The sequence below is a fragment of the Gallus gallus genome, chromosome 6, assembly GCF_016699485.2.
Source record: "Gallus gallus isolate bGalGal1 chromosome 6, bGalGal1.mat.broiler.GRCg7b, whole genome shotgun sequence".
NCBI classification, from domain to species: Eukaryota; Metazoa; Chordata; class Aves; order Galliformes; family Phasianidae; genus Gallus; species Gallus gallus.
Window position 1 is genome coordinate 30,839,800 of NC_052537.1, and position 12,604 is coordinate 30,852,403.

General features: G+C 42.7%; 1 protein-coding gene and 1 non-coding gene across 5 annotated transcripts in view; both read left to right on the forward strand.

The window, feature by feature from the left end:
- GRK5 (G protein-coupled receptor kinase 5) overlaps nt 1–12,604 on the forward strand; it is a 164,059-nt gene that overhangs the window by 18,197 nt on the left and 133,258 nt on the right. The window contains exon 1 of one of the 4 annotated variants that reach the window (XM_046943277.1): nt 6,021–6,252. The exons of the other annotated variants lie outside the window; for them this stretch is intronic. Coding sequence (XP_046799233.1) covers nt 6,036–6,252 — 217 coding nt within the window. The 5' untranslated portion in view covers nt 6,021–6,035. Of the gene's footprint in view, nt 1–6,020; nt 6,253–12,604 lie in introns of those variants that run through there. 4 annotated transcript variants of the gene reach the window in all.
- On the forward strand, nt 8,631–8,693 carry MIR7472 (microRNA 7472). Its single transcript, NR_105640.1, has one exon. It is a non-coding gene; the product is annotated as a microRNA 7472 (primary transcript).

The following is a 12,604-nucleotide window of genomic DNA, read 5'->3' on the forward strand; positions in this document are numbered from 1 at the left end:
GTAAGGAAATAAAAAATGCATGTCATCATTAATTATCTTACAGAGCAATTATGATTAATGGCACACTAATGTCCAAACAGATCAAGGAACATTCCTGTAGTTGACACCCAAGCAAATTTTTCTTGGAAGGCACTGCAGACTTTGGGTGATGAGAACTTCAGGACTAAGATCTGATCTCTCTTTCTGCTCAAAATTAATTAATGTCATAAATCCAGGTGAATTCATTCTGCTTCTTCCTGGTATTTTGGGAGATGACTCCTTTTTTTGATGTAGCATATTGTGTTCTTTCTGGAATATGGAATAGCACACACATCTCACATTTTCCTAAATATCCTTATTCATCCCCAACTTTTAGTTTTTTTCTTTATAGGAATAGCTTAATTGTGGAAAAAATTCTGTAAGCTTTTCAAAATTTTGTTTTGCCTTCCAAGTTTTAGGCTGTTCTGTGCTAACATGTGAAAGGGAGTGGGCACACACCTTAAAATCAGTGGTATCCTCCTGCTAAGTTTATAACCTCGCGGCAAATTATAATTTCAGCCTTCAGTGATAGTTAAATGCATATTGCTACAAAAATTCTGTAGTGTGCACTTAACCTTTTCTTGTGAAATTAGCTACTATTGCCTGTGTCAACAGCTCGGTAATTTCACAGACGTAGCCCTTAGTGTTTCCTGTCCTCTTTATGAACTTTAAAAATATTATTTCTTTACTCCTCATGCTAGTTATAGGGCAAGTGCAGAATCCCTCAGTGCTGCTGAGGATGAACACAGCGAGGGTTGCAGTCTCTTCTCTGAAGGGCAGAGGCCAGGCAAGGAATGACAGCAGGATTCAGGTCCTTTGCAGCAGGACCTCTCAATTCTACACTGCAGAGCAAGCTGTCCCCTCAGCAAACCACTCTTGTTTAAATTCGTGCAAATATTTCCATAACTGAAAAATTTTACCATAGTTTCCATGGCATGGTGTTGTAGGTTGCAGAGCTGCTAGCTTCCTGCAGAAAATTTCCCAAGCAGGTTAAGATCTGATATTTTCTAAAAGACAAATACAGTGGAAAACAAGGGCTCCTGCTGCTATGGCTGCCTACTGAACCTACAGCTGAATTCAGACGGATCATGCTGTCCATGCCGTATGAAAGCTGTGAGACTCACATGCTTTTTGATGAAAAGTGAAATCATTACATGAGTAGCAAAGAGCTACTCTGGAAATCACTGAAGAACTGTCACATAGGAATCTGCAGCTCCCAGGAACCCTATTTTTATTTTAATCTTTTCCATGCCTAAAAAGTTAAGCCAGTATATCATTCACCAGTTACATTATGCTCCAAATAATAACATTCTTTCATCCTACCAAACTATGATTTAAGATTTTGGCTTTGTGGGATATGTGCAGGTAAAATGTTATCTCAGGCACTGAAATATCAATGTAGGCTTTTACTGCCAGCTGGTTTAAGATTTTGCATCTCAGATTGGGTGGTTTCATACTGCACAAGTTGTTATTTCAGACACATTTTAAAATTGCAATCAAAATATTTGGTTGCAAGATTAATATGCTAAAGATTAATAAAGTAGAAGTGAATCACATGTGGTGAGTGGTTTTTCTCTCACCCTGATACTTCTGCCAGCTGACCGATGGCTTGTGGTACTTGCACTGAGCTCAGTGGTGACCCCAACTACCAGGTGCAGAAAGCAGTGGTTTGGTACAGACGGAAATGAAGAACAAGTCAAGGAGGTTCACAAAAGAGCTAGGGTTCTGCAAGCCAAGAGGGAAAGTTTGGGGCAAGCAACTTCACTTCCAATACAGCTGGCTTGAGCTGTCACAATGAGTTTTCTGCTTTTGGTGGGCGCTGTGGTAACTTCCAGATTCTGTGGAGCAATAACCGTTCTGGTGGTTACACAAATAAATACACAGGGACATTTAAAACCTAGTGATGGGCTGTGTTCTCCCAGCATGATGCAATGCCAACTAAACATGCCAGCTGTGGGCAGACTGTCCTATGAGCCACGGTGCTAAGCTTTGTTCTTCTGTGCAATAGGATGTAGCTGTCCTGTGCAGTGCTGAGCTTCCTCACTTCAGGCAGAGTTTCATAATGTTAGGGCTGACTACATTTTGAAAACACACAGGTATCTCCCTCTCATCGGTACGTATCATGAAAGTACAGCTCCCAGCAATAATTATTGCAAGGCAAAAATGGAACTAATAAGTGTCTTCAGTTAGCAACAAATAGAAGAATGTATTTGAAATAGTAAGTTTATCGCTTGAACTCCCATAAAACTAACAGCAAGCATCTGTAGATTTGGTTAATAAGTAATTGTGGTGTAAAATCAAACATATGGAAAATATTTCCTTTTCTGATTTCTAATTTATAAAATTAAAAGATTTGTTAACAAAGTTGCTTACTACAAAAACAAAAAAAAATAACTGGAGTATGGACAGGTGATTAAAGATATTTAATTTTCACCTATGAATATTGAATATTAACTTATCTTCCAAACGTCTTCCCTATGAATGGAGAAATTTGTATATATGGATGACTCATCTCTTCCACAGAGAATATATGTGACTCCAGAGCCAACTTCTGAAAGGTGACTTGCAAGTAAAATCTGTAAGAGTTTCAAGAATTTGTCTTAGATCATTGTTCCGTGAGGCAGTCATCCACAAATCAGTCTGCCTTAAGGAAAAGTCTGGGACCTGCTTCCAAAGTATATGAAAAGCCACAGTTTCTGTCAGTTGGCAGCTGGGGACCCAAAATATCTGTTATTTTTTAGAGCAAGTACACCATGCTGTATGTGATTTAGAAAGGTAGTGTTTGCAAATCATTATAAAAGCTTCCTTTTGTTTCATTTTGTAAGCTTTGTGATTCAGCTGGTGCCCAGAATGTTGTTAAACTCCAGGGTATTAGATGTAACAGTTTTGTTTTAAAATCACAGTTTTAATGCATTTTAAGCATTTTGAACTCCAGAGGCATTCTTAGAACATGGAATGTTTCTCATCTACCAAAACTAAGGTTGAAATAAGCTGTGTTGTTGTTTTTAAGAAAGTAGCACCTTTCAGGCTAACACTTTCTATAAAATCTTTCTAAAGATTTTTTCTGGAGATTTTTCTAAACTAAAATGTTGACCAGATGTGACAGGCTCCTGTATTTAGGACAAAATGTTTTGATGCTGCAGATGCTGAAGAAGTGGTTCTTTCTTAACTACTTTACCATCCGTTTAACTGGCTTTCTGGCATCACTACCTTCTGCTGCTCCCTGTCAAGTCAGGGTATTATTTTATTTGTTTTAGAACATGCATTTGGGCAGGTCTTTGCACCTCCTATTTATGAATGATACCATAGACAGGGTTTCTTAGCCTGAGCGTGGCTAAGACAAATACCAGTGGAGTCTGATGGAAAATGTGCCGCCTTAATAGATGTGCTGTTATGCCCTGTTGAATTTTGTTGTAGTATTTATTTTGCTCAGAAAGAGAAAACAAGTAATTAGCCAAGAAAGCTCACAGCTGCATAGCATACTCCCTTCTCCCCTATATACACACAGCCTATTGGTATATACAAAACTGGCATTAGTTAAACGTAAATAGATTATTTTCCTGTATGGAAAAGACTTTCAGTATTGAATGGGAATGAAAGCAGTAAGTTTCCTTGGAAATCCTTATTATTTGGAGTCTAAATTTGGATTTGGGGTTCTAAGCCCTTTGTGTTTCCCTGTAGGGTGCAGTGTCTCCATTGATTTGGACTTTTTGTTAGTTTGTTTTGCACATTTATTCCGACTTGTCAGGAGATGGGGTGCAGTTTCTAGAATTCTAGCCAGCTAGTTGCTTACATTAAAGTTGAAGTTTCTAGGTGGTACAGCTGCAAAACCCCAACCTGAACCTTCTTGAACCTCAGTCAGAAGCATCTGATCCCCTATTACCTGATGTTATGGAAACCCTGAAATCATAGATCTGAGATGAGTTTTGTCTTATTTTTGAAAAGAGAAGTACTATATCCAGGGATGAAAATGACTTTTTTTCCTACCCAAAATTACCAGAAGAAACCTTTCTTTGTGTAGATGCTTAGCAGTAGCTGCAGTCCCACTAAGTACCAAGCCTTCTTTCTCTGTGCATTGCACAGCCTACGTCTCTGCTGTGCTTTGCTTCAGCACCAACCCCTAATTTTTGCTTCAGCCTCTTCCTTGGAGTAGCCTGGGAGCCTCTGTGTGTCACAACTTCCTGCTCACACGATCCCAGCTCTGTTCCAGGTTCTTTTGCTGTTATCATCTCCCATTTTGACTTCTTGCCACAGCATTCCCTACAGTACATGCACCTCTCATCAAACCAAAATAGTTGCCCACTTGCAGAGCTGGCTGTGCACCAGGCTTCAGTCATGTGCAGTCACATCTACACTGTTCTCTTTTACTCTCAGTGCAAAATCACAGGCCACGTCCTTTCGACACCAGCAGTTGCTGCCTGGTTTATGGCTGTGATAGGTTAGCAAGCGGCACAATGCAGTTCCTGATGGGGATGCCTCACGTTCCAGGCCTAGCAGGATAACATCTTCACGTGGCGCTCTGTGTTCTGCATGGCCTTGAACAACATTCAAATAGGCTCTCTAAATTTTATTTTAAAAGGGTGGAAATGTGATTTGTCTTTAGACAAGACAGGACAGATTGACTTACATAAACTGCATGAAATGTAGCAGTCCTACCCTTCAGTATGCTCACAGTAGGAAAAATCTAATGAATTCCCCATTCCTGTTCCTGTAGAGCAGCTCAGAAGAATGCAGTTTCCTAGCTGAGTGAAACATGCTTCCTTTCTACTTCTTCTGTACCTTTTAACAATTGCCTTTCTGTTCAGCCAGTCCCTTACTATCAACAGGAGAGCACCCACTGATTTTAGTGGGGTTTGGACTTAGGGCCACGGGTGCCGGTGTCCCTGTCACCATTGAGGTAACAGTTCTTTGTATGATGGAGGGCTGGGACATGCAGCAGCTCAAAATTGTAGAAACAATCATGGAATCATTAAGGCTGGAAATGACCACTGAGATCATCTAGTCCAACCACCAGCCCATCCCCACCATGCTCACTAACCACATTCCTCAGTGCCACATCTACATACTTCTTGAACTCTTCCAGGGGCAGTGATTCCACCACTGCTTGACAAATAAAAGGAAGAGAAGCAGAGAGATGTGTCCTTTCCCTTTGAGCACCTTTGTAACATCTGTGCAGGTGGCTTAGGAAGAGCTGACCCTGGCCACAGCAAACATCTTTCCCATTATCTAGCAGACACACTGCCTTCAGACCTTTGCATGCAACAAGGAATTTCCTCTTCTGTCTGGCTGAATTTTTGGAGAGCATTCATTATTGGCAGTGGCTCTGCAAAATGTTACTGGGGAACTTGGTAGGAGTTGAGCTGAAATGGTGAATTCTGATGAAAGTGAAGGACAAAGCACCATGTCATTCCCCAAGGGACTTGTATTCTGCTGTTGCTCTGCCAGTGTTCAGCTCAGACCAAGGCCCTGCAGGTTTGGTCTTTTGGGGCTTGAGCAAATGCCATTGTCTCAGAAAGCTTTCTTTTCCCTGGTGTTATAAGTAGGAAGGGTGACTTATAATGACAGGTTTTCAAGAGGTCTCTTTCCTAAACACAAGGGCATCTACGCAGGAATCATTAAATAGTCTCCCAGACTTGTGTTGAATTGTGACAAATCTGAAAGGTGCTGGTGACTAAGTTAGACAAACTTTGAATTGCCTAATTGTTCTGTTTTTCAAACGCACCCTCACAGTTATGTTCAGCGCTTTAATAACAGTTTCCTTAGAGAGTTCAAATTGTTTTATGTGTCACGATGCCAGAAAAAATATCTTGTAAGAAAACAAAACAAATATGTAATTCTTAATGGGAAAGGTCACTTTTCTATCCCTTCCTCTTACCTGCTGGAAGCAGTTGTTTAGTTGCATGTGGGGCCATCTGAAACAGTGACCCTCAAGCTTTACTGTCCAGGTCTCACTTCTCACCTCGAGTATTTCACTCTCTTATCACAGCCCCTGCTGCCTTTGGGTAGGTGGGGGCAGCATGAGGGAAGTGGCGCTGGCCTCAGTGGGTCGCAGTGCCGGCCCTGCAGCTGCGTCATCCTCGCCCCAGCTTATCTCGTTGGGCACTTGGCCAGGCTGCAGGAGCTCGCACTTTGTTTTCTGTCCTCAGTGGGTCTGTGTCCCCACCAAAACTTTGGACCCAGAGCATGGCACGCAGTCACGTAAGAAAAAAACATCAGGGAGCTATTGGATTGGAGGTAAGATGGGGACGCAGGCTGGTTCAGAGATCTCGGTATGCGTGCTTAGCAGGCCGGGAGCAGGGCTGGAACCTCATCAGATGGCTGGTTGTGCTGGGGGACAATCAGCGTCCCAGGGACACAATGGGAGGGGAACTACTTAGTCATATGCACACAGAGAGAGGAAGCCTCCACTCGACAAAGTGGATATTTTTGCATGTAGTTATTTTCTTCCAGTTTTGCCTCTGCGTATCATCAGTAAGAGGAAGTGAAGTTCCAGAAAGGAATCCAAGTGGCTGATTTGTGAGTAAGCGCAGTGCCACTCACTCCTTGCAGCTCATCATGCTTACACCCAGAAATCTGCTGTCTCCTATACAATGGATGCTGCAGTGAAGTGGTTCTCTTGTGCTGGTGGCTGAAACCACTTGAAATTCCTGGGAGAGCTGATAGTTCCTTGCCAGCAATCCTTCCTCTTCCTTCGCTGCAGCCTTTCTTGGGACCTTGCCGTGATAAACTCAGGCTCTCGTTTCTCTATCTCAGGTCCTGCACCTCTTCTCCCAGCTGCTTTGCCTCTTGTCTGCCTCCTTGTGCAGCCTGGCCTGCCCATAGCTTTTTTCTGTGCTTTGTGCCTCATGCAATACTTGATGCTGGTACACAAATTCTCCTTAGTCCCACACAGGCATCTCTTTGAGGAACGTGACCTTTTATCTCATGCTACTTGAAATGTTTGCGATTAAAGAAAAGTGATGTTTTTCAGAATGCTACAAAAGACTGCGAAGCTTTAGGAGTTCTTGTAAATGTTTTATAAGAAATACTGTTCTTGATTCTTTTGAGCACACCTGGGCCACATCTGGTTCTTCAGTGAGGGCTTAACTTGTTTTCCTCAAGTGCTTTACATTTTCACTATGTATATAATTGGGTCTGTTTGTGCACTGCATTAGGCACATAAGAACTTTAGGCAAGTGTCCTAGACCATACCATTAATCTCTATCAGTCTTTTTTTGTTGTTGTTTGTTTGTTTGTTTGTTTTTGTTTTGTTTTTAAGGCAATAGCTAAGATCAGATTGTTCAGAGGAAACTGTTGTGCTTTGACTGTTCCACAGTAAAACATTTGGGGGGAGGGTTGTTTTGTCACATGAGCCGGGGTTCACTAGGGCACTGAAGTCTGATGATTAGTGCTGACTTTTGATGTGTTTAACCCAAATATCCTCACACACTTCCTAGTAATTTGCTGGAGATGTAGCTTGGAGCTGTGTTCTCTCCAAGAAGCAGAAGTGCCCCACTAAACGACCTTCTGCAGCCAACTGGACAGCAGCTAGAGAAGCAGCTAACTCTATGAGAGGACATACTGCTAGAAAGGTCTGGGGGCATACTTGTCCAAGGGAGGAGGGCTTTTGCCAAGATGCCGTGGGTGCTGGGGCATGGGCCTTGAGAAGAATCCTTGAAATGTGAATTCAAAAACGCAGGCGTTGTTAAAGAAATACGGAGCTGTTCCCAGTAACACAGATATATTCAAGATACAGATATTTTTAAAAAATTATTTTTTAAGTATCAGGAAATTAAACAGTATATGCTGTGGTGTCAGCCAAAGTTAACTCTACCTAATACTTTTGGCTTGGCCACCAGAGGTGGTAGCAAGCTGTCTGTGCAGTTAAATGCTGTTTTTATTTCATTTCATTTTAAACTTAAAGCCCTTTATGCAGATTAAACATTCTAGGACTTGTGCTTGTCTGTCACCCTGCAGTTTGGGCTGAGTGTGTGTAACCAGCCAGTGAATACATGTTACAGTTCTCTCTCTGTGTCTGCTCTGGAGCAGTTATAAATTTGTATATGGCTTTAGAAGGACAGCCTGACTGCACAGCCTACCCCAGAGCTGAGGTTAGCCTTCCAGTGCTGTTGTTGGCTCTGTGCAGCAGCTGCTTGCAGATGCCCCTCCATTGTTGTAAGCCACTAAGGGAGAAGCAGACCTGCAGTTCCAGTGCAATTGCAGGACCTGACAAATAGCTGCTGGCAGCTGAAATCAGGGCTACTTTGCTGCAGAGAATACAGCTCTTTATGCCCACAGTGAGGTCCCCAAGGCACTCACCCCACCCCACTTGGTGCTACAGCTTGCTTGTTTGGTGCGCTTCCAATAACACTGAGGTCAGATGCCAAATCCAGAGGGGTGAGGCTTCTCCCAAGCCCATTTCTGCCCATCTCCTTTCTGGGTACGGAGCAGCTCTACTATCTGAGCAGAGCTCTGCTCTTTCTCTTCACGCCCATAGAGGGAAACTCTCTAGTGATACCCCTACAACTCCAGTAGTTTTTATCAGTGGATGTAGCCAGGATTTAGGCTAAGCCCGCAGTGGTCAGGATGGGCCCGGGGGCGTGGCGGGGGATTTGGCTGAGTGGCGGCGCTGTATGTGCTGGAGATGAAGCTGGAGCTCCTCTCCATCACTCTGCAGCTCCTCTCCATCACTCTGCAGCTCCTCCTGGAGGCAGCCGGCAGCAGAGTCGTACGGCTTGAAACCTTCCATCACTCCAGCTGCAAACTGAGCACTGTTTATGAAGTGGGACAGTCTGGGAGAAGACCTGTGTGAAAACAGGGGGTGACTGTGGCTTCTGCATTGTTTGTTCCAACAAGAAGCAAAGGCAGGAGCTAATCTGTGGGCATTTTTCAGCTGTACTCACCTGTGCCCAAAGGAATGAATGCAAAGCACTGCTTTGAATTCCTAGAGCTGTGGATTTTGTGCATGGATATAGTATAAAAAGTTACTTTAGTTCAGAGGAAAAATATTTGGACCTGCTAGGCAAGGAATTGTTTTCTATTATCTGCATCTTGAGTAACAAATCCGCTCTGATAAATGCGGACAATACCATGTCCATTGTTGTTGGCACCCAAAAATAATAGATAAGTTGTCTAGGGCAGTTCTAGTGGATGATGTCCAAAGATGACAGGCTTTTGCTACTGATAAGTTCAAAGTAAATGTAGTTTTTTAGGTATATAGGAGAATTATTGTTACTTTTGGGTACTGAGTGTTCCTAGTCTAGTTATGTAAGAACAAACAGTGACGAAGTTGGCTTGGAGCCTTCTTCAGGGGTTATTTGGATCACAAAGAGAGTTCCCTGCACTGAAAAAAGAGAAAACTGGATTGATTTCACACTTGAAGCCTTTCTCTTTGAATGCCTGTAGCTACACCTGGCAGAGGTCCCACTATCATGAAATGAAGGCACCAAACTGTGTATCAGAAATACAAGATGAGCAGAGCAGCCAGGCAGGACATCTCTGCAAGGAAATGGATGCCCCATTCATTCAGCCATACACTATGTTTTTCTTAGACATCCTGTGCCTCCTTCAGGGTTTTAAAATGAGCCATAACAACTTGTTCCTGCAGACAAAGCCCAGTGCTCCTTGGTGCTTGCCAGGTCAAGCTCTTCATCTGTGTGCAGGCAGAGACCCTGCGCTGAACCTACTTATTGCAGTGGGAGTTTCACAAGTAAAGCCAGATAAAAAATTGCACTGCTGTTAATGCATAAAAAGAGGTGAAAAGCAAGTGAACCATGATGTGAGCTTTTTTAATGAGCTAAGTGTTCAGGCAGCTGGCATTGTTGTGGTTTACCTGTGTCTTAGCTTAGGTCTCTTCCAGGGAAATGGGAGAGATGTGCAGGGAAGAGGTTGGTGAGAGCTTCAGCTCTCCATCATGCCCAACTCCATTGGGATCCTCCTGAGCCTGCAGCAAGGCATCTGGCACCACTGCATATTTCCCTGTTGATGAAATGTCAATGAACACTGTTTCTGACCAGGATGGATACGTGGTGAGACATTTTGGAAGTGATTTAAGGTCTTTATAGGAAAGCTTATACTTCTACAAAAGTAGCAGAAGTATTTATTCCTGCATGCAGTTGTTGCTGAGATACGTTATTCAGCTATGTGTACTTCCATTATGCTGTTTACAGCAATCCCAGTTTATAGCTGTTTCTGTTGTTTATATCCTTGCAAGAAACAGGGTTGTTCTGTATTTGACAATCATTCCCTTCACACTGGAGTTTATATGCTGCTTAATTTGAACTTAATTCAATTGTGCATGATTGTCATTCCCTTCCACTCAGCACTGGTGAGGTGCTGGGATATGAATGGAAGATTGCTTTGACTGCATAGATACAAGAATGGTAACTTCTGAAAGCAACTAGCCAGAAGTGATGGAGTCAGGAGTAGATTTCAGTGTGACAGCTTGAAGGTTCTTTTTGATACCTCAGTAACAGTAATTAATAGGCAATTTTGCTTCAGCCTTCGAATTTACTTAGGGTACAGATAATACTTTTTACCAACCTATGTAAGTGCTATAGTATTTGTGGCCAGTCCTGGTATCCACAGCACCATACTTCATTCCATTGATGTGAACGTTTTCTGTGATTAACTGGCAGAGGGAGCCCTGGCCAGTCTGAGAGCTTTCTCCTGCTGTTTACTATCATTATAATAAGATATTTGACCCATACAGTGACAGCATTACTGCTGGGTCCAAACCAAAATCTTTGGATTCAAAATGCTCTGAATGAAATGGTCAGACCCAAATTTTGTGGCTTGGCTCAAGCTCTGAATGAAGTAAAACTGAACGTGCCTAGGATTGAAAATCCTTTAGAGATAGAAGTATCACATTCTTTTGAAATATTTTTTCTTTTTTCAAATCTCCATTGTTCACTGTTCTTCTTGGGACTTTGCAAACGTGCAACAAATTTCTTTACAGATTTCTTCCCAAATCCTTTCATATATGTGGATTAGTTTCACAGACTTCTAGTATAGGAACTAGAGTATAGTACAGGAAGCCAAAATATTTCCCTTTGATTTTCGGTTATGCTTTTGCCAAGGTGGTGAGAGAAAGAATTAACACAGCTGCAGACTTGATGTTTATAGAATCAGAGCCATTTTTTGTGATGCATAAATAAATACATATTTGAATATATCATTCTTGGAAAACATGCTTTGTGATATGGTCTTCATTTTCAATCTGTTTGGTATTTGAAACTAAACATCAGAAGTGTCCATCTAATGCTTTCTCTTCAATACACAAGATGCACACCAGGCTCTGCATGTCACAGACAGCTCCCTCGTGCATTCACCATGTTTAAGGAAGATGTTAAACACTACCAGACAGATAGAGAAGGACTTGAGGGCTCTGGGTTGAACTTCTTTGTTTTGGTACTGGTTTAATTGCTTGATAGGTGACAACCTAATTTTCCTGATTGTTTATTTTTTTGTGATGACATTGAATATTTTCAGCACTCCTTAGTAGCAGTGAGCTTCTGCCTTTCTGAAAGATCTGCTCCCAGGCATTGCTCCTAACCTTTCTGTTTACCCTTTTCTTATACACAGATTAAGGGGCCTCTCCGGAAAGCTGAGGAACTCAGTGCATGGACATGCACAAGGGGGACATGTATGTGCCTCCAGCAGCTCCTTGGAGCCTCTGGCCCTGTGCTTGCAGCCCTGTGCCTTTGCTCCGGCCCTGCTGGAACAGCAGTAAGCCCAGCAGTGCATCTTGTGAATACCCGTGGTTGGGAGAGACCACGGAGCTGCAGCTGATGGTCTGTGGGCTGGACCTGACTCACAGTGGGTGTTGGCTCCATGCTGTTCCTTTAAAGAGGATGGGGAGCAGGGGTTTGGGCACAGCAAACCCTCTTCTCCTCATTTGTAGAAACTGGAGTGGAGACCTGGCATAGGTAACTGGAAGAAACACAAAGTATTCCTTGGGGGGAATCCATAGCTCAATTTTGGGCTTAGGATATTCTCCATATTCTTTACTGCAGTGTTTGTGAGATTTACATTACTTCTAGAGGGCTGTCAGCTCTGAGAGATCGCTGCTAGTGCTGCCTGTAATGCTGAGCACAAGCTCTCCAGTTCTTTGACATTATCAGGTAAAAAAAAAAAAAAAGATGGAAGTAAGGCAACAGCAAAGTTTGGGACGTTGTGTTGATAACATGAGGGTGGTGGACATACACAGGCATAGATTCCAGACATACGTTTACATGTCACATCTGAGGAAAAAATGTATGTTTCCTAATGCATCAGTCAGACCTTAGGGTCTGAACCAAACAGCAAAAGCTCAGTCAGCTAATCTTCTCCTAAAACTAATACCACAGAATTTCACATCATTTCGGGTATTTTTTTCTTAGCTATCTGTGTATGCATAGCTTAACATTAAAAGGCTAAGGTAAATTATCTTCATCTAGAAATGCCAGCTGCAATAAATCCTTTATCCTCACAACTCATGGAATGGAGTTCTTGGCATTTCTAAGCTCCAAGCTGCTCCCTCACCTTCCTTGCTGGTGTTCCCTGCCTGGGGATGCTGCCTGGGTTTTCCAGCATCTCCTGCTACTTTCCTCTCTCCACCCCTGGTCCT